General features: G+C 42.2%; 1 protein-coding gene across 4 annotated transcripts in view; it reads right to left on the bottom strand.

Annotated features, from left to right (window-relative positions):
- Gria1 (glutamate ionotropic receptor AMPA type subunit 1) overlaps positions 1-21,231 on the bottom strand; it is a 355,061-nt gene that overhangs the window by 161,600 nt on the left and 172,230 nt on the right. For all 4 annotated transcript variants that reach the window (XM_070019368.1, XM_070019365.1, XM_070019367.1 and 1 more), the window contains exons 4-5: positions 18,136-18,320; positions 10,874-10,927 (exon numbers count right to left, since the gene is read on the bottom strand). In XM_070019368.1, the coding sequence (XP_069875469.1) occupies positions 10,874-10,927; positions 18,136-18,320 (239 nt within the window). The remainder of the gene's footprint in view (positions 1-10,873; positions 10,928-18,135; positions 18,321-21,231) is intronic.

Genomic DNA, 21,231 nt, shown 5'->3' on the forward strand with positions numbered 1-21,231 from the left:
CTCTCAATTTTGACCTTTGTGGTAGAGTGCTGGAACTCTGTGGCTGAAGGTCAAAACAAAACAAACAAACAAAAAATCATCCAATGTGGGCTGTCCAATGTATGGTTGTAGATATATACTACGTGGTCAGGTTTTCCAGAAATTTCTCTTGTGTCAACTCTGTTCTAACTAGTTGTTATCAGAACTGATAGCTGGCTGAGCTGACTTTAGATCTAGAGCCAATGTCCTTTTAAGTTCATCTTTTTAAACTTTTGCTGCAATTAGATGATTTTTTTTTTTTTGCTAGAGTTCCTGGTAGACTTGAGGTCCGTGATTACAAACTTCCTACAAAGAGAAGGTCAGGCAAGGGCTCATAGCAAGCCCATATCTGGAGAAGGCACTATCTATTTCCAGAACCTCATCTAGAATTATCACCCATTGTAAAGGAATAAAAATGGAAAATGATCAGAAGTTCAAACATACAGAGAAAGCAACTGGAAGGGGATAGTGTAATTAATTATATGCTCATCTGTTTACCTACCCATTCACTCAGAAGTGCTCAGTCTTTACAAGCACACTCAAGACACAAGCTGACAGAGAATAAGAAGACAGGCCTAGTTTTTGCTTTCACGTTAAATAAGTGTCCAATGAAAAAGGCCCCATTTTACTCAAGTTACTCTTGAACAAAAATGAGTAGATATCTTTGGTTGGGGAAAGAGAAGAACATCCTACAGTGTGCATGTGCCTCTGTGTGTGTATGTGTGTGTGTCTTCAGATTCAGAGACAGAATGACAGGGCTGTGTATCCTACATAGGAGTGCCTGTGAGCATTGAACTCAGGCCTGTCCCTTAGCTTTTTCTACTCAAGGCTGGGGCTCTACCACTTGAGCCACAGCTCCACTTGCAGCTTTTTTTTGGTGGTCATTTGGAGATGAGAATCTCATAGAAAGGCTGGGAAGGTGGCTCAGTGGTAGAGTGCTTGCCTTACATGCATGAGGCCCTGGATTCGATTCCTGAGCACCACCTAAGCAGGGGAGAAAAAAAGCCAGAAGTAGCACTGTGGCTCAAGTGGTAGAGCACTAGCTTTGAGCTGAAGAGCTCAGGGACAGCGCCCAGGCCCAGAGTTCAGGCCCCACGACCGACAACAACAACAACAACAAATCTGATAGAATTTCTTGCCCAGGCTGGCTTTCAGGTGTGTCCTGAAAGTGTTAGCCTTCTAAGTAAGTAGCTAGGAATTACTGGTATGAGCCGTGAGTATCTGGCTCATTGTGTGTGTGTGTGTGTGTGTGTGTGTGTGTGTGTGTGTGTGTGCGCGCGCGCGCACGCATGCACACACGCACATGCATGCACACATGCACACGCATGACTGCACTAGTCCTGAGGCTTCAACTCAGAGTCTCAGGCTCTCATTTAGCTTTCATTTTACTCAAAACTGATTCTGTACTACTTGAGCCACAGCTCTACTTCCAGCTTTTTGGTGATCAACTGGAGATGAGAATCTCATGGACTTTCTTACCTAAGCTGTCATTGAACTGTGATCCTCAGATCTCTGCATCCAGAGTAGCTAGGATGACAGGTGTGAGTCACTGGTGCTTGGCAGCATTACCATCCTTGATCTCTACCTCCTCACTCTTATGAACTCATATAGGTGACTCACTTCATGCACACAATATCTTTTGCTTCAAGGTAGGGATTATTTGAGTGACCATTCCAGGGGGGTTGTGCAAGGGAATTAGCTGTGTTCTGGGTCACCTTCTCAGGACAGATCCACAATCAACACACACACACACACACACACACATACACACACACACACACACACACACACAGAGTAATCTTCATCTCTATGCCTTTTTGGTCTCAATTTATCTCCCTATATGTTATTTGCTTTTCTGGCTTATAAAAAGTGTGAAGGTAGCCCAGTGCTGGGGGGCTCATGCCTTTAATCCTAGCTATGCAGAGAGCTGAGATATGAGAATTATGATTCAAAGTCACCCCAGGCAGGAGATTCTGTGAGACTCTAATCTCCAACTAACCACCAGAAAACCGAAAGTAGAGCTATGGTAGAGCACTAGCTTTGAGCAAAAAAACTCAGGGACAGTGCCCAGACCTTGAGTTCAAGTCTCATGCACAACCAAAAAAAAAAAAAAAAGAAGAAGAAGAAGAAGTGGGTAGGTAAGGAAATGTGAAACAAAACCTAGTTAGACATCAGCCCAAGCATTGTCAGAGTTAATGCAAAGTCATCTTGGATGCATCTAACAGTGTTGTCTGCACTGATGAACAAGATACTGACCCAGAATAAAGCCCATTGCCTGGATTTCATCTCCATGATAACAACTATGCTCAGAGTTCAAAGGCTTTCCTGACTTGCCTGCTATGACCCAAATGGAGAGGTAGCCTATGGTTGGACCCACCTGAACTGAAATTCAAGCTTCTGCCACACAATTCTCCAAAAGGTCTTTTAACCGTGAATTGTCTTTCTCCCTCACAATGTGAGATGATCAACTCAGCTTGCTTAGAGGTCTTCAGAAAACGTCCAAGGGCTCTAGAATGAATTTTTCTAGACCTGGGGGAAGGGTATACTAGACTCTGTTTTGCCTTCTGGAAGGGTTGGGTCACTTAGAAAGACAGCATTGTTGAGCTTTGGGGGGGGGGGTCTTCCAACCTGCTCATTCCCCTTTCCCTCCCATCTGGCTGGTGATCACATGACCCCGAGCTGGTGATCACATGACCTGGGTGTGCACTTGCTATAGAGAGCAGGGTGAGAGCAGCAGGAGAGAAAAGGATTAACTTCTGTGCTGAAGAGAGGAGTCAAAGTATAACAGTGAAGAAGGGAAACACTTGGACCTCATCTCTATCTGTGTTTCTCTGTCTGTGCCAGATATGTACATGTACGCATGTGCATGCGTGCATGCGCACACGCGCGCGCACACACACACACACACACACACACACACACACACAGAGAAAGACATACAGACACACTGTGAAGATAAAGAAGGCAGCAATCATGGGAAAGAAGCAGGGAGCTGATGGATACAGCAAGCCCTAGCCTTGCCCTGCTTCTGACCTTTGGCTGACCTTTAACACACCACTTTTCTACTGTGGGCCTGCAGTGCACATTTTGTAAAATGAATGACTAAAGAGATGAACCCCAAGGAACCACCAGGCCCTGTTCCCTGGAATTCTTCAACCTAGGTTGAAGAAGTGGAGGTCCCACTTCTTTCACAGACATACTCTCACAGCTCAGGTACCATTTATGCAAGACTGTCATAGGTTATGTTTTTTTACCCCTTCTCCCCACCTTTTTTTTTTTTTTAGTGCTGGTCCTGGGTCTTGAACTTAGAACCTGCATACTGTCCCTAAGCAGTTTTGCTCAAGGTTAGCACTCTACACCTTGAACCACAGCTCCACATCTGCTGGGGTTTTTTTGTTGCTTGGTTGTTTATTTGGTGGTTAATTGGCGGTAAGAGTCTTATAAACTTTCCTGTTTGGACTGGTGTTGAGTTGTGATCCTCAGATCTCAGTTTCCTGAGTAGCTAGGATGACAAGCATGAGCCAAAGGTACTCAGCTTCATCCTTCTTTTTAGAAGGACATGTTTTATTTACATGATCTGATGGAGCTGCAGCTTCCAGGACAGGTCATAGGATTTCTTGAATAAGCTCAGCACAGTGCCAGGCAAAGCAGACAAGCGTGGTCCACTTTTTAGTGGTTGCTTAGCCCATGTTAAACCACATCCCTAGAGAAAGAACTAGAGGGAAGGGAAAGTGTCCAGGCTCTGGAGGTACAATCAAGAGCCAACAGGTGGTTGGCCAGGTGGATCACCAGAGTTAGATGGAAAGTATGGCTAGAAGTGACAGTTTGAGGGTGACATAGGCTGATTGGAACATAGAAGCTGCTTCAGAGTAGAGTACCTCCCACTGGGCCTTGTCCAAACAGGAACCAAATGGGTACAGCTCTGTTAGGGATAGAGTACTGGAGACAGCCTCTTCTCTGATAGATTAGGAGTCCCCTTTGGCCCCACCTCTATTGCTCTCCGTATTTGCATATTCATGAATGGATTCATGGTCTTGCTTATTTCTGCTTCTTTTAACCCAGACACAGGATTTTGTGTGTAAATGTGTTGTGACATGTGAGTACAAATGTTATTTCCTGAGAAGCCATTTCACTCCCTCATTCATTCATTCATTCATTCATTCATTCATTCATTCATTCATTCATTCAATGACGTTTTTGTGTATATGTACGTGCCAGTACTAGGGCTTGAACTTAAGGATTGGGCTCTGTCCTTTCACATTTTTGCTCAAAGTAAATACTCTTATTCCTTGAACCACAGCTCTACTTCAGGCTTTTTGATGGTTAGAGGAAAAAGTCTCCACTGACTCTCTCTCTCTCTCTCTCTCTCTCTCTCTCTCTCTCTCTCTCTCTCTCTCACTCTCTCTCTCTGTTCAAGCTGGCTTTGAACCATAGTTCTCAGATCTCCGCCTCCTGAGTAGCTAGGATTACAGGCATGAGCTACCGGCCCCCAGCTTCATGAAATGACAATAAAGAAGACCTATTTTTTTGCAGCTCACTTTGTCAGGTACTGAGAAGTCAGCCTGTGAATAAGACACAGAGTTGAAATTTCCAGGGAAATAGGAAGACATCATCACCCTGCAGTGAATTATTGTCGGATCTCAATTATGGTAAGTGAGAGACACTCAGTGCTGTGGTGACATATTAACAAGGGGCTGTGATTTAATCTAGGAGAAGCCTGAGGGACTTGGAAGAAAGTCTCTTGCCCCTAGACATATATGTGTTCCTTGTCTACTAATGATGATGATGGTGGGGTGGATGATTACAGTTGTAATTACCAACACTTAAGTGCCAGTTCAGAGTCATGCATTACAATAAGGACTTTACCTACATTACCTTGCTTCATTCTTATAACATCCCATTAGGAGATAGATAGTATCGTTACTCTTTTTTTTTTTTAAGAATAGAAATAGTGGGGCACCAGTGGCTCACACCTGTCATCCTAGCTACTTAGGAGGCTGAGATCTGAGAATCGCAGTTCAAAGCCAGTCTGGGCAGGAAAGTCCATGAGACTCTTATCTCCAGTGAACCACCACAGCTGTGATTTAAAGTGGTAGAGTGCTAGCCTTGAGCAAAAGAGTCTAGGAACAGTGCCAGGTTCTGAGTTCAAGCCCCATGATGATGACTACCACCACCACAAACAACTAAAAAAAAAAAAAACCCAACCCGAAATCAGTCACTGAAAGCTCAGCGCATATAGTATTCTGACTAGTGTCATCATTGAAGAGTGTAAAGTCAGAATTCAAAATCAAGTTTGTGTGATTCCCCAACCACTCTTCCCCAATGACTCCTGTAACCACCACTTCATCAGAAGCAGTGGAAGCCAGGGCTGGCCTTGTATGGCAGCTAGATGGCAGGAAACAATGCACGGACAGGAGTGGGTGAGCTCTGTCTCACAGAAGGACCTGACAGATTTCTGTGTGGGGGATGGGGGGAGGGGGAAGCAAGGAAACTAAAGAACAGTTTCTTCTCAGGCTGATACAGAAGAGCTGGGTACCAGCTCAGACCTGGGGGTGGGGGCAGGGTGGGGGTGGTTTGCCACATGGGCCCAAACCTCCAGTTCTGACATCCTACAGGCATAAAATCCACCACCATCTGATAGGATGGCTGAACTCTCTGTACCCCAGAGCCCCAATAAGACTGAAATATCTACCTCCCATGATCATTCCTTCAGCTTCGTTCATCTTAAGACATGACCATCGTGACAGGGCTATATTGATGTGTAATGGAACAGGTGTCAATGAAAAGCTTGAGTAACTCAGTTCTGAGTCTATTGCTGCCACTTTAGGCAAGATTTGAACTCACACCTTCTTGTCAAGGGCCATACATTGTCTTCGTAGCTACCTTCTGCTCTTCCGTGTTCTATACTCACACAACACCATAGTCAGAACATAGACTTTGGAGTTTTATGGATCTGGATGAGAAACCTAATTCTTTCTTTTCTTTTCCTTCCTTCCTTCCTTCCTTCCTTCCTCCCTTCCTTCCTTCCTTCCTTCCTTCCTTCCTTCCTTTCTTCCTTCCTTCCTTCCTTCCTTCCTTCCTTCCTTCCTTCCTTCCTTTCTTCCTTCCTTCCTTCCTTCCTTCCTTCCTTCCTTCCTTCCTTCCTTCCTTCCTTTCTTCTTTCCTTCCTTCCTTCCTTCCTTCCTTCCTTCCTTCCTTCCTTCCTTCCTTCCTCCCTCCTTCCTTCCCTCCCTCCCTTCCTTCCTTTCTTCATTCCTTCCTTTTCTTTGTCAGTCATGGGACTTGAACTCAGAGCCTGGACACTCTCCCTGAGCTTTTGTGCTCACAGCTAGCACTCTACAACTTGAGTCACAGCTCTACTTCTGGCTTTTTTATTTTGGTGATTTACTGGAGATATGAGCTTCATGAACTTTCCGACTTGGGCTGGCTTGGAACCACACCCCTCAGATCTCAGCTTCCTGAGTTGTTAGGATTACAGGCATGAGCCACCAGTGTCTAGCATAGCTTCCTTTTCTTTATAAACACTCTAACTCTGGGAAAAGTCATTTCATCGTTCTGAACCCATTATTCATCTGGAAAATGAGGACAATATGGTCAACCTCAAGTGCTATCCAACAGATCAGGATGTCTAATTAAGAATCAGAGGGAGGGCTGGGAAGGTGGCTCAGTGGTAGAGCACTTGCCTTGCATGCATGACGCCTGGGTTCAATTCCTTAGCACCACATAAGAAAAAAGAAAAAAGCCGGAAGTGGTGCTGTGGCTCAAGTGGTAGAGCGCTAGCCTTGAGCTGAAGAGCTGAGGGACAGCACCCAGGCCGAGTTCAGGCCCCACGACAGGACCCCCCCCCCAAAAAAAAAAAAAAAGAATCAGAGGGAGACAACCTTAAAGATTTGTGTAGGGAAAAGACAAGTCATATACTTTAAATAGGTCAATTGTATGATACGTGAATTATGTCTCAAAAGAACTGCTTTGGAAAGTAAAGAAGTTGTGACATAGTTGTCCAATTTCTGCATGGTTCAAGTTCACATTATGGAAACAACATATATATCTGTATGTCTATATAGATGTGTGTGTGTGTGTGTGTGGAGACACACATATACACTTGTCCCAACAAAGAAATATAAATTATGGGTACATATCTCAAATTGTGTGCCCATGTAGAGACACACACAACGTGTGAACATACACTAGTGGGTGGATTCATCTACAAAGTGGAAATTCTCAGCCCATGCATGGTAGTGTTTGACAACATAGCTGGTTCTTTCCTGATGACACTATGACTAGTCAGACCAATAATTCTTGTTCCTAATTGACAGATGAGGAAACTGAAGCCTCAAAAATTGCCCACGAACACAAAGCTAGAGATGAGTCTTATGGACTTTGCCCAGACTGGTGTCAAACCCAAGAACCTCAGATCTCAGCTTTTTTTTGGGGGGGGTCCAGTCATGGGGCCTGAACTCTGGGCCTGGGTGCTGTCCCTCAGCTCTTCAGCTCAAGGCTAGTGCTCTACCACTTGAGCCACAGCGCCACTTCTGGCTTTTTTCCTTTTTGCTTATGTGGTGCTGAGGAATCGAACCCAGGGCCTCATGCATGCAAGGCAAGCGCTCTACCACTGAGCCACCTTCCCCGCCCAGATCTCAGCTTCTTTAGTACCTGTGATTACAGGCATTAGCCACCAGCACTTGGCTAAATAGTGCTTTGTTAAATGGCAACTCCTTTGTACAATTACTTGAAGATATTGATGATGATGATGATGGTGATGGTGATGGTGATGATGATGATGATGATGATGATGATGGTAATAACAACAAAGAATATTGCTGGCTTCCTGAAGCACATACATTCTGACAGGACAGAGAGAACTGAAGAATAGGAGTGCAGCTTCCTTTCCCAAAGCTTCCTTGGTCCCTAACTCTATAATTATATCCTAATCACAAGCACTGAAGGCGGAGGTCAGTTCCATGCAGCCACAGGCTAATTATGTGGCAGAGTTTCTAAAAAAATTATCATCTTATAAATTGCATTATTCCTCTGAAGGGGAGAGAAACACACCACACATCTTCAACTATGTCTCAGACTGAATTAATTAGTAATTTGAAGCCTAATTATCATCTAATCTATTGGAACATGTAAGGTTTTTGTATTTGGATGGTATATGTAATTTACATCCTATTAGCTGGCAGTTTTAAGGATTGGAGAGCTCATTAGGTCAGAAGACTAAAAGGAAAAAAAAAAGACCCAAAGGATATCACAAGGAGGGTACGGGGGCTGACTTGGGGACACTGTGGCTGAAGATTCCAGGGGCCACAGATGGGGGGCTGGTGATGCTTTGGGGTCTTTCAGTGCTTATGAGGTCACAGATGTATAATTTTTATCACCCCAAAGAGGGGATTATGCATGCCCTCTCCTTGTTCTGTGTATCTCCAATAGCAGGCTGCACTTAGGAGTCACTGATTGCTGGTGCTGAAGCTTTAACTCAGGGCCTGGGTGCCGTCCCTGAGCTTTTATGCTCAAGGTTAGCACTCTACCACTTCCAGATTTTGTTTTGTTTTGCTTTGTGGAATTAATTGGAGTTAAATGTCTCATGGAGTTTTTTGGCCTATCCTGGCTTCCAACCCCAATCCTCATGTCACGTAACTAGCTAGAATTTCAAGGGTCTGTCCAACGAGATGTTAACCAGCTAGGTAGCACTGTTTCTACTTCTCCACACCCCAATGAGCTGGCTTCTGAAGTTCCTTCCAGCACTAAGGACCTGGGATTTGAGTATAATGACAAAGATTATTCTTCTTAGGGCCGGGACAAAAATTTCATCTTTCTTTTTCCAAATGGTCTGTTTTTGGGGGGAGGGAAGGGTGAAGTCTTCAGCTCCTCAAAAAACTCTGAATAACCATCACTGGTTTTAAATGCAAATATCTTTAAGAAAGTCATTGGCATCTCTATGTAAATGAACCACTCTCAAGAGTCCTTCTTATTACCACTCTTGACCCTCAAATATTGGAACAGCCAAGTCATGGAAATTCTGGAGGAAAGAGAAGGACAGAGCCAGGACAGGTCTGAAGCAGGAAACCCTATTATAAGGCTTAAATTTTGTGCTTCAATTCAATTAGTGACCTTTGCTCAAAAATATGTACAAGCTACCAATCTTTTGATCAATTAATAATTAGCATTAAAGAAATAACATACATTTTAACCTAAAAATTAAAAAAAGAAATAACATGGTTACAAGTAATTATAGCCATGTGTTCTGTCAAGAGAAGTCTGGCCAATAAATTTGTCAGGAAAAGCTACCATTAAGGGTAATTGACATAGACAAAATTTATTATCAATTAAAAAAATTTTTTTGGGGGTCCAGTTGTGGGGCCTGAACTCTAGGTCTGGGCGCTGTCCCTCAGCTCTTCAGCTCAAGGCTAACGCTCTACCACATGAGCCACAGCGCCACTTCCGTCTTTTTTCTTTTTGCTTATGTGGTGCTGAGGAATCGAACCCAGGGCCTCAGGCATGCAAGGCAAGCACTCTACCACTGAGCCACCTTCCCAGCCCCTATCAATTAAAATTTGATGAGAGCTTCCCAGTCACTCTGAAAAATAATTTTGGAATTTCTCAAATTGTTAAACAGCGTTTAGCACAAAACCCAGCAATCCTACTCTTAGATACATCCTCTGAAGAAACAATTGTACACTTACATTCATAAATTCATAGTAGCAATATTCATAATAGCTGTAAAACAACCCAAACATGCATCATTTAATAAATAAGCAAGTTGTGTTTGATCTATCTATTTATCAATCTCATGTATCTATCCATCTAATAGAATATTATGTGGTAATAAAATAGATATATAGTGATAGAACTATGAAAACAACTAAATATAGAGGATGCCTAGGGTTCTAGGACCACCCTTCAGGTGGACACGTAGTGATTTTTAATGGATATGGGTTTCTGAGTTGATGAAAAAGTTTTAAATTAGATCATGATGATAGTTTCATAATTCTGTGCATATAGCAAGAACCAGCTAAATAGTACACTATAAAAATTGATGAGTGGTATGGCAGAGTATGTAGATTCTATTTTAATAAGAGCATTTAAAAACAAAACAACATGCAAAATAAAATTAAATTTGGCTTTGCCAAAAAGGTTCTGGGAGGATCTAACTTAATAATTCAGAAAAGGCCAAAGTGCAAATCATGATAAAGGAAAAAATAGACTGGGTTGAAATACTGATCACCAAAGAAAACAGAACGTCACACTAGCTGCTAGGTAAAACAACACATACAAACAATGATTTGATAAACCAACTTATCTTTGTGACACGGAAAACAATTGCAACCAATAAAAAGAACTTGATTGTATTAAAATGAAAACCATTTTTAATAGCCTGGTTGACATTTGTCATATAGAAAAATGATAAAAATATGAAAATGACATAATATTGTTCATGCTGGAAGATGGTTTTGGGTTAAAGATTTGTTAATGTTAGTGTTATCATGATTAAAATGTTTATATTTATGAGTAGTAAAATATCATTAAAGTTCAAAGTAGAGGGCCAAAACAAGAAGATCACTATATCTGTGTCCCTTCAAAGATGTCCTGATTATGTCCATATTTTCACAGGGAATAGCTGATTTAAAGAGGAAATGTGGAAGGTGGATAGTTGCTCTTCAATCTGCCAAGGAAGATTAGAAGTTCATGCAGAGTGCATGGTAGTTTGTATGGAGGACAAAAGGGAATGGGATACTGACAAAACTTGGTATTATGGCTATGAATCTTCCCTCCTTCCCACACCAGGCAGGAAGCGCGGAAGCCAGCTCAGATCCCAAACATGGACACAGACGACAGCTTACATTGCTCTACTCACCAGATTTGCCAATATGTAGTGGTAGCCCATGCCATTCTTCTCCAGCTTTATGATCTACAAAACACAAAGGGGAGAGGACTCCTCAGCCAGGGAACCACCTCACCAACTATCTAGCAATGATGGTGTTATTATTAGTCTTGCTTTCCAGGTAAACAATAGCCAGCCATAGCAAGGATAATTACCCTCCTTAATGTCACTTAGTTATTAAGTAGCAAATGTAGTTAGGGGTGTGTGTGTGTGTGTGTGTGTGTGTGTGTGTGTGTGTGTGTGTGTGTGTGTGTGTGTGTGTGTGTGTGTGTGTGTGTGTGTGTGTGTGTGTGTGTGTGTGTGTGTGTGTGTGTGTGTGTGTGTGTGTGTGTGTGTGTGTGTGTGTGTGTGTGTGTGTGCTGGTCCAGGGGCTTGAATTCATGGTTTAGGTGATGGCCCTGAGCTTTTGTGCTCAAGGCTAATGCCCAGCCACTTGAATCATGGCTCCATGTCTGGCTTTTTGGTAGTTTATTAGAGATAAGAGTCTCTTGGACTTTTCTGCTCAGGCCAACTTCTGAACCATCTGAACCATGATCCTCAGATCTCAGCCTCCTGATTGGCTAAGATTACAGTCATGACTTTTACTGGCACCTGGCCAAATGTGGGTTTTGAAATTAGTTTTGTTTGATTCCCAGGAGAGAAAGATATTATGATAAAGCCAGGGACCCCACTGAAATTCCGTTGTACTCTTTCCATAAAGACGTCCATGTACATGGCAAGTCTTCTTAAGGTAAGAATCTTGCATGGGATAATATCATCTCACGATCATGACAGTATTTGCTGCCTGGATGGTCACGTGTGTGTGTGTGTGTGTGTGTGTGTGTGTGTGTGTGTGTGTGTGTGTGTGTGTGTATGATTTCATCATATTCTTAACGTTCTGTTTCTTGTAACAATCCTATGCAGATGTCATGCTTTCTCTTCTATGAATTTTATGCTTTCCTTGGTGGCTCAATTAGGAAGTTGGGGAAAGACTACCGATATCATCTCATCCAACCCCTCATCAAACAGATGGGAGGCGGAGGCCCAAAGTGAGGAAGTCACCTGTCTGGATGCTGTACTTGTCTGGTAGTAAGATCAAGGGCAAAAACTTGATTTGTAAACCTTTCCATAGGATGCCTGACTACCATTAATCATTAAGTGTAAGGACCTTCAAACACCATTCAACTGTGGACATGGACTGTCTCTAATTACTGCAGTAGGAAAAAAAAACTTGTGTAAATAAACCTATCCAAGCTGGGTGCTGGTGGCTCATGCCTGTCTCCCTAGCTACTCAGAAGTCTGAGATAGGAGGGTCATGGCTTGAAACCAGCCTGGGTGAAGTCTGTGAGACTCTTATCTCCAATAAACTACTCAGAGCCAGAAATGGTGCTGTGGCTCAAGTGGCAGAGTGCAAGTCTGGAGCACAGAGATGCTCAATGACATAGCCCAGGCTTTGAGTTCAAGCCCCAGGACTGGCAAGAAAACAAACAAAAAACTATCCAGAGTTTTGCTAGAGAAGTCAAATATTCTACTCAACAAGGAACAGTTAAGACCACAGACTTTTTTTTTTTTTTGCTGGTCCTGGTGCTTGAACCTGGGGCCTGGGCATTGTCCTTGAACCTTTCTATACCCAAGGCTAGTGCTCTACCACTTGAGCCACAGTGCCACTTCTGGCTTTTTCTGTTTATGTGGGCTTCATGCATGCTGGGAAAGCATTCTACCACTGAACCACATTCCCAGCATCTCCTTTTATTTTGTCATTCGTGGGGCTTGGACTCTGGGCCTGGGTGCTGTCCCTCAGCTCTTCAGCTCAAGGCTAACGCTCTACTACTTGAGCCACAGTGTCACTTTTGGTTTTCTGAGTGGTTTATTGGAGATAAGAGTCTCACAGACTTTCCTGCTTTGAACCTGCAAGCCAGATCTCAGCCTCCTGAGTAGCTAGGATTACAGGCCTCTAACACCCGGTGACAACAGACTTTATTGATAGCCTTGGCTAGCCTGTAAATTAACTTAATGTCTTCTTTCCTTCCTTCCTTCCTTTCTCCTTCCCTCATTCTCTTCCTCTCTCCCTCTCTTTATTTCTGTCCCTCCCTCCCTCCCTCCATCCCCCTTCCCCCCCTTCCTTCCTTCCCCCCTTCCTTTCTTTCTTCCCCCTTTCTTTCTTTCTTTCTTTCTTTCTTTCTTTCTTTCTTTCTTTCTTTCTTTCTTTCTTTCTTTCTTTCTTTCTTTCTTTCTTTCTTTTTTTCTCATCAAATTGTTGTAAGTATACTGGACTGGGATCTTCTCTCCTTGCACAGTGGCAAGGAAACATAAAACACAGGAGAAGCATTCAGGCTTCCCTAACTGAATAAATTTTCAAGGTTATTAAAGTCCACATTCAGACCTCTACTTAATGGGATGTATGTGCATAAAGACTCACTTTTTTAAATATGGGAATAATTAAATGCAAGCACACACCATGCCTTGAATCAGTAGTTAGACTGTGAAATTCCAGACCACAGAGCTCAAATACTATGGTGATTTATTAATAATTCTTTGTTACTTTACATCTTCTTGTCAGAGTGGTTGCTGCCCCTTGCAACAAAAAGCTTCCTTTTTTCAAAAGTCTGTCCAATTGCTTCCCTCCTCCCCCTCCCCCTCCTCCTCCTCCTCCCCTTTCTCCCCCTCTCCCTCCCCCTCCCCCTCCCCTTCCTCCTCCTCCTCCTCCTCCTCCTCCTCCTCCTCCTCCTCCTCCTCCTCCTCCTCCTCCTCCTCCTCCTCCTATTTGCTGGTTCTGGTGCTTAAACTCAGGGCCTAGGCATTGAGCTTATTTTGCTCAAGGCTAGCACTCTATTACTTGAACCACAGCTCCACTTCTGGCTTTTTGGGTGGCGAATTGGAGATAAGTGTCTCATTTCCTGCCCAGGCTGACTTTGAACTGTGATTCTTGTATCTCAGCTTCCTGAATAGCTAGAATTATAAGTGTCAGCCTATTCAGATTCTAAGAAGCACAAAACAGCAAATAAAAGAGATTCGGAAATCTACCACATTCAGACCATTGGTCGTCCTGGCTTCTCCAAAATAAATACAAAAATTAAAGCACAGAACAAGCCAATCATTGATCACTTACAACCAATAAAGATTAGCAATTTCATATAGTAAACTTTACAACCATCTACTCATCAATCCACCTATTGATCTACCTACCTTCCTTCATTTACTAATTTTATTTCAGAAATATTTAAGTGTTAACTGTGTATATACATCTGACAGCACTGTGGAGGGTCAATAAAAGATATCGCCTTCTTAAAGGCTAGTTTCTTGGGAGAAGATGCATAATAAATAGGTGCACATGGAATCGCAAACTGAGAAAGGTGTTAGGGGGCACAGTGTCTCATGGGATCTATCACATGACCTATTGACCCTGTGAATGTCAAATCTCTTTCCACTGGATTTCCTTTATTCATCATCATGGTGTCTGAACGGTATCTCCAATTCACTGCAGATCAATATGCTTTATGTTGAGGTGTTAATCTCACCTTAGTGTGAAGCCTGCTTTGAGTTTTTTCATCTGTTCAGCAAGTATTTGCTGAATATAGACTATACATCAAGCATATGTTGTGTGCTGGGATTGCAGCTTTGACCTAGTGACCTCTTTGAGCCAAGTTGCCATTTTAGTGGGGAACCAGATGGTCAATGTATAAATAGATAACACGAATAAGACTTCTACAGGTGAGAAGTACCATGAAGACAATAAAGCAGCGACAGGTGGTGAATGGTTAATGGAAATCTGCCATCTAATGCAGTCTGCTTTAATGACTATATTATATAATCTGGTGCCTTCTAGTTTGATAAAAGTTTATAAGGGACCCCCTAACCTCTTTGGTCTTGCTCACTTTTATCCCTAGCTGATACTCATCATCCTCCACTCTGTTAGCCCTTGAATGACCTCTGAGCTTTCAGTGTGACCTTAACTCTAGCTAAAAGGCATTTATTCTCCCAATGGCTACCTTAGACATTAGGATTCATCTTATAGTTCAGATTATTATCCTTAGGGATTCTATTAATTTCTTCTCCTTTTAATTCATTCAGAAACTATTTATTAAAAAACTTGCAGGATGGCAAACATGGGTCATGGTCAGGGGGAACTTTTTTTTAAAAATCCCAGTCCTCATAGAACTTACATTTGACTTCAGGGATTAGAAACAATCGATTTCCTACCAGAATTTGGAATCATTGTCTTTTTCTTTTGGTTAGGTAGAACTTTTTGTATTAGGATGAAAAGACACCAGTGGCCATGTCAGACAGTCTTGGGCGATGCCAATGGTTGTCAGACTGTAAATCAGAGATATACGTGATAGATTTGCTATTGTCACGAACTAGTTTTCTGAATCTGAGGCAGATATCATTCAATTCGTTGGATCATCAGGTGTCCTGTCTATAAAAATGTGATAAGATCTCTTCAAACTGTGTCATATTTTTCAGAATAGAACAGAAAACCATAATTCTAATATGCTACAATATACTAATAAAACAAGATAATTCCTTATCAAATATTCAATGTGTTTTGACAGAGTAGATAACTATAAACATAGTGACATAAAAACTTGGTTGGTTGGTTGGTTGTTTTTTGCTGATCCTGGGGCTTGAACTCAGGATCTGGGCACTATCCTTGAGTTTTTTGGCTCAAGGCAAACACCCTTCCACTTTGATCCATAGCTCTACTTCCAGCTTTTTGTGGTTAATTGATGGTAAGAGTCACACTGATTTTTCTGTTAGGCTGGCTTTGAACAGCAATCAACTGAATTCAGCCTCCTACCTAGCTAGGATTGCAGGCGTGAGCCACTGGCTCCTGGCTAGAAAGTTGTATATTTAAGAGGTTGAAACCTCTTAAATTTAGATTGATCAGGCTTCCTTCTTTCCTTAGATGTTATCTGCAAGATCCTGGGTAAATATAATCCTTCTTTTCTTCATTTAGAAAAGAGGACACTGATAGGACTTGTTTTATAAGGTTGATAGGAGGAAGAATAAAATTATACAAGAAAAAGGCTTTGTAATATGCTTGGCATACTGTAAGCATTCAAAAAATAGCACAAAACATTAGGACAAGTCTTTATTAATAATACTTCATTTTCATTCATTTCAGTCTCCATCTTCTATCTTGTCTCCTTATGCAGAGCAAGAGATTTCATTCCTATTTCACATAAATTCATTTATGCCCAAAAGAATGAAGAGACTCAGGGAGCTAGTACAATTTGACATTATAAATAGCCAAAAAAATAGGAAATGTTTTCATATCTATTCCTTCTAAATACTTTTCATGTATTTAGAATAACTTGTTCTTTAATCTTAAACAAAGCCTTCTTAAAGATAGTTATTATTATTAGACCCATTTTGCAGACTGAGAACTTGAGACGTAAAAAGCCTGAAAACCTGGCCCAAGGTCACAAAGCTAGAAAGTAAATCCCAGACTGTGTAGATCCAGAGACTGTACTGCTAACCACTATCATCTACTGTCACATTTAAACACAGTGTTAGGAATCTTTTTTTGTTGGGGGGGGGGTCCGGTCGTGGGGTCTGAACTCTGGGCCTGGGTGCTGTCCCTCAGCTCTTCAGCTCAAAGCTAGTGTTCTACCACTTGAGCCACAGCGCCACTTCGGCTTTTGCTTTACTTTTTGCTTATGTGGTGCTGAGGAATCGAACCCAGGGCCTCATGCATGCAAGGTAAGCACTCTACCACTGAGCCACCTTCCCAGCCCCAGTGTTTGGAATCTTGATTCCAGCCAGAGACTTCTATCCACATAGAAATATTTGCTCATTTCTCCTTTTCTTTCCTTTTTCTTCTTGTCAGTGATGGGGCTTGAACTCTGGGCCTGAGTGCTGTCCCTGAACTCGTCAGCTCAAGGCAAGTGCTCTACCACTTGAGCCACAGAGCCACTTCCGTGTTTCTGGTGGTTCATTGGACTTTCCTGCTCCAGCTGGCTTTGAACCTTGGTCCTCAGATCTCAGTCTGCTGAGTAGTTAGGATTACAGATATGAGCCATCGGTGCCTGGCTCATTTCTCTTTTATAAAATTTAATTTTTTTTAAAAGCACACCTCAACCCACACTTTCCAAAGTAGGATGCACAGTTATTCCTTAGAGAATTCATGGTTTTCAAACTTCTCCCTCCACTGTTACTATGTCTTTCTGAATGATAGCTCAGCGGGATCCAGGTTCCCTGTGGGAAAGCCAGGGTGTTGAGGGCCATTAACAAGCTTTGTCATGTTGTCAAGGATCTAAAAAAAAAATCACCATCTTTTTATTCTACGGCACTGCTCAGGCCTGATTGCAACTCTCTTTCCTTGCTAATTCATCTGAATACACAAATGTAGCTTAAAATGACAAGTAATGGACATGAGGCCAATGGATTCTGGAGTTGGTCATGTGTCAGAGCAAGTACAGTTTAGAGATTGTTGGCTCAGAATTGCCACCGTTACAGCACCTATGCATAGACTATGCAATTAATGCATATTCATAGACTATGCAATTAATGCAAGAGCATGTTCAGGAGAACATTTCTTGGTCTTAAAGCAGCAGTGGGTCACAATGATGTGAGGACAAATGTTAGGTCAGTGAATGGCAGATGCCAAGGCGGAGTGCAAGAATCTTGGCTCTGGCTCGAGCTCTTAATGTGCTAACACTGAGAAGCAATGTAATTTGATTTATTTTTTTATTTGTATTTTTTCCCCACCATAAAAAGAAACACTGGTGGTAAGGTTTGGGTCAATCAATCTAAGACCCATTTAAAGCACCCTACCCAGTCAGACACTTGAATCTCATGCCTGTAATTCTAGCTTGTCAGGAAGTTAAGATTTGAGGGTCCTGGTTCAAATCCAACCCAGGCAGGAAAGGCCTTAGAGAGCCTCTTATCTCTAATGAACCAATAGAAAACTGGAAGTGGAACTGTGGTTCAAGTAGTAAAGCACTAGCCTTGACAAACGCTTAGGGACAGCACCCACACCCTGATTTCAAGCCTCAGGATGGGTACACATACACACCCAGACACCCAGACACCCAGACACACACACACACACACACACACACATAGAACCCTATCAAGGCTCTTGTTGTTTATCCAACTTCATAACATTTTATAATTAAATTTTATGAACTACAGGCTATGAGAAGGAACAGCCATCTTTATAATCCCCTTTAGAATACCATGACAAAACTACATCCAGTTTTCCTGAATGACTCTACCTCCCACCTCCCAGAGTCCTTTGCTGCCTTCACTACCTGACCCAAGATGGCGTTGAGCCGTTCGGATTCACAGTCCACTACCACCAATCTCTCCTTTTTCTTCTCCAGGTCCTGAAAGAGCATCCTGTAACCTTCTTCTGTGGTTGTCAAAATGTTCACCGCTGTCACCTGCCAGTTCTTCTCTGCAGCTGTGTCCAGAACTTTCTGCAGGACGGACAAACCTAGACGTTGACCAGTAGGACAGAGAAATTGCAGAAAGTCATTGAATGCAATGATCGCCGCATTTCTACCAGGCATTTATTCACCTCTGTCTTCCCTAACCGTGTTCCTCCTCCAAATCCATCTCAGCTCCAGATTTTTCTTACTGTTTAAATCTGAACTTCATGAGGGTAGGCACTGAGTCTTCTTTTCTATTCCTGAAGAAGCTAGGTGCTGGCGGCTCACACCTGTGATCCCAGGAGGCTGAGATCTGAGGATCGAAGTTCAAAGCCAGCCCAGACAGGAAAGTCTGCGAGACTCATCCCCAATTAACCAACCAAAAGCCAGGAGTGGAGCTGAGGCTCAAGTGGAAAAACGCTAGCCCCAGGATTAGTGTACACATACACACACATACACACACACACACACACACACACACACACACACACACACACACACACACACACACACACACACACACACATAAAAAATCTGAGGCTTAAATCCCAAATACTGAGTATTAATATCTTATAAGGACTTATCTCTCGTAACTTTTAAAGATTCAATAGGATGTCAGTATAAACCATGGTCAAATCTCATTGTCAATATGCAGATTAAATGAGAATACTTGATGCTTGCCAGAGTTGGATACCTGTGTTAATACTTAGTAACTGTCCACTATATGGGTAATCACTTAGTAATTGTTGGTCAGGTTTGTGGATATAATCTCAATAGCTACTTTGTTGAGGTATCCAGGAAATTGCATTTAACTATTGACAACTAGAGAGGAGGAGACAATTGATTACCCAGTGTTGCTTTTCTTCATCTTTATGACTTACATTGTGTGTATTGGTTTCCTATGGCTGCTGTAACAAATAAGCCCAGATAGACTGTTGTCCACATCAGAAAATACTATTTTACCCTTTCAGATGCCAGACATTTGAAATAGGTCTCCCATTCTTTTTTCAAGGTTCTAGATAGAATCCAGTTTCTTGCTGTCATAGCTTCTAGAAATGGTCTATATCCTTTGGCTTATGTTCTCTTCCTTCAAAGACAAACCCAGCAATGGTGACTAAAGCTCTCTCATCTCATTTTGACACTGACTTCTGCCTCTGCTTCTCTGATCGCACTATGTCTAACAGTAATTCAGGATAATTTCCTATTTATAGGTCAGTTCATTAGATTTTTTTTTTTTTTGCCTATTGTGCGACTTGAACTTGGGACCTGGGCGCTATCCCTGAGCTCTTCTGCTCAAGGCTAGTGCTCTACCACTTTGAGCTACAGCTCCACTTCCTTCCCCACCTCCCACCACCACTTTTTTTTGGTGGTTAATTGGGGATAAGAGTCTCAGACTTTCCTGCCTGGTCTGGCTTTGAACCTTGATCTTCAGATCTCAGCCTCTTGAGGGTAGGATGACATGAGCCACTTATGCCTAGCTCATTACAACGTTTGATTCCATTAGTAAACCTTAATTCTTTTTGCCAGGTAACATTAACACACGTGAAGATTCGAGGGATTAAGGAATGGAACTTGTTTGTAGGGCATCATTATTCCACTTGTCAGATATCACTGTTTTTTTTTTCTTATATTACTAATCTTTTGTATCATTGCCAACTGCCAGTCCTTTCTGTAAGGGCCAATTTGGTGCTTGACCTCACAAATTACCTAGAAATTGATTCCTAGCTTTGTTTCTTTCCTTGTGGAAATCAAGGCTCAGCACGATTTGGTCATTGGTTCAAGATTACATAGCTAGCAAACAGCAGACTTTAAACTTATCTACAATTACCTTATTTGATGGAGGACCAATAGTGGTGTTTGAACTCATGGCCTTATGATTGCTAGGTAGATACTCTACCACTTGAGCCACACCTCCAAGTCCACTCTTTCCCATCTGAATAGCACTTGACTATCTGCCTTATAAACTATTTTCATAAGCCACTGTCTTCTAAGACTTCCTGCATGCAACCATGTAAGAACATTGTTCCATTATCTCAGCTTCCAGGGCTTATATGTGCCATGAATGATTTACACCATGAATGATTTACTCCTTCTTACAGAACATCAGTATACAAGGGGGAAGGCAAGGAAATGCAAGCAAACACCACAACAGGCAAAAAGAAGTTCACCTTTGGAAGAGCAGAGACCAGAGAAACTGATATTAGAATATAGGCTGTAAAAGAGAAGGAGGCTTTAACTATGTAGGTTTTGAGACAGAAAATACAGTCCAGAAAATGAGAATAGTATGAGTAAGCAAGAGAAGGAAGAAAAGTACAGGAAATGTTTAGAAAATATGGCATAAAATTCAAAGGAGGCAGAATTACAAAGGACTCAGGGATGAAAACAATAGTGATGATGATGAAAGTAATGATAATGATATAATGGCAGTGATAATGATGGTGACAATGATCATGAGGGGACAGTGATGATGAATTTGATGGCAGTAATGGTGATGATGATGATGATGGTGATGAGGATGGTCTAATAGTGGTAATGATGGTGGTGGTGGTGTTGATGATGATAATGACGACAATCATGATGATAGTGACAGCAGCCAACATATATGGAGAAATTTGAGCATTTACTATGTTGCAGGCATTCAAATGGATTTTCTAGCCATTATCTCATTTAATCTTCACACTACTTTTAAGACGTAGAGACCATTTTCATATCATTATAGGGATGAGAAAATGAAAGCCTAGAGAATTTTACCTCCATAACCTAAGTGTTGAAGCTAAGACATAGACAGCTTTCCCAAAGTCAAACACCCGGAGAAGAGTAGATCCAGGGTTCAGGCCTGGGTTTGTCTACACTCCTGCTAACCATCCTGTGAGCCAAGAAGCAAGAGACTGAAGCTCTTGGCCTCAGGAGCCATGGATGGGACCATGGTGAGGCCATAGAACGAAGTGATGAGTTAAGAGGATTAATCTCAAAGAG

This window comes from Dipodomys merriami, unplaced genomic scaffold, assembly GCF_024711535.1.
Source record: "Dipodomys merriami isolate MVZ:Mamm:240054 unplaced genomic scaffold, mDipMer1.0.p SCAF_130, whole genome shotgun sequence".
Classification (NCBI taxonomy): domain Eukaryota; kingdom Metazoa; phylum Chordata; class Mammalia; order Rodentia; family Heteromyidae; genus Dipodomys; species Dipodomys merriami.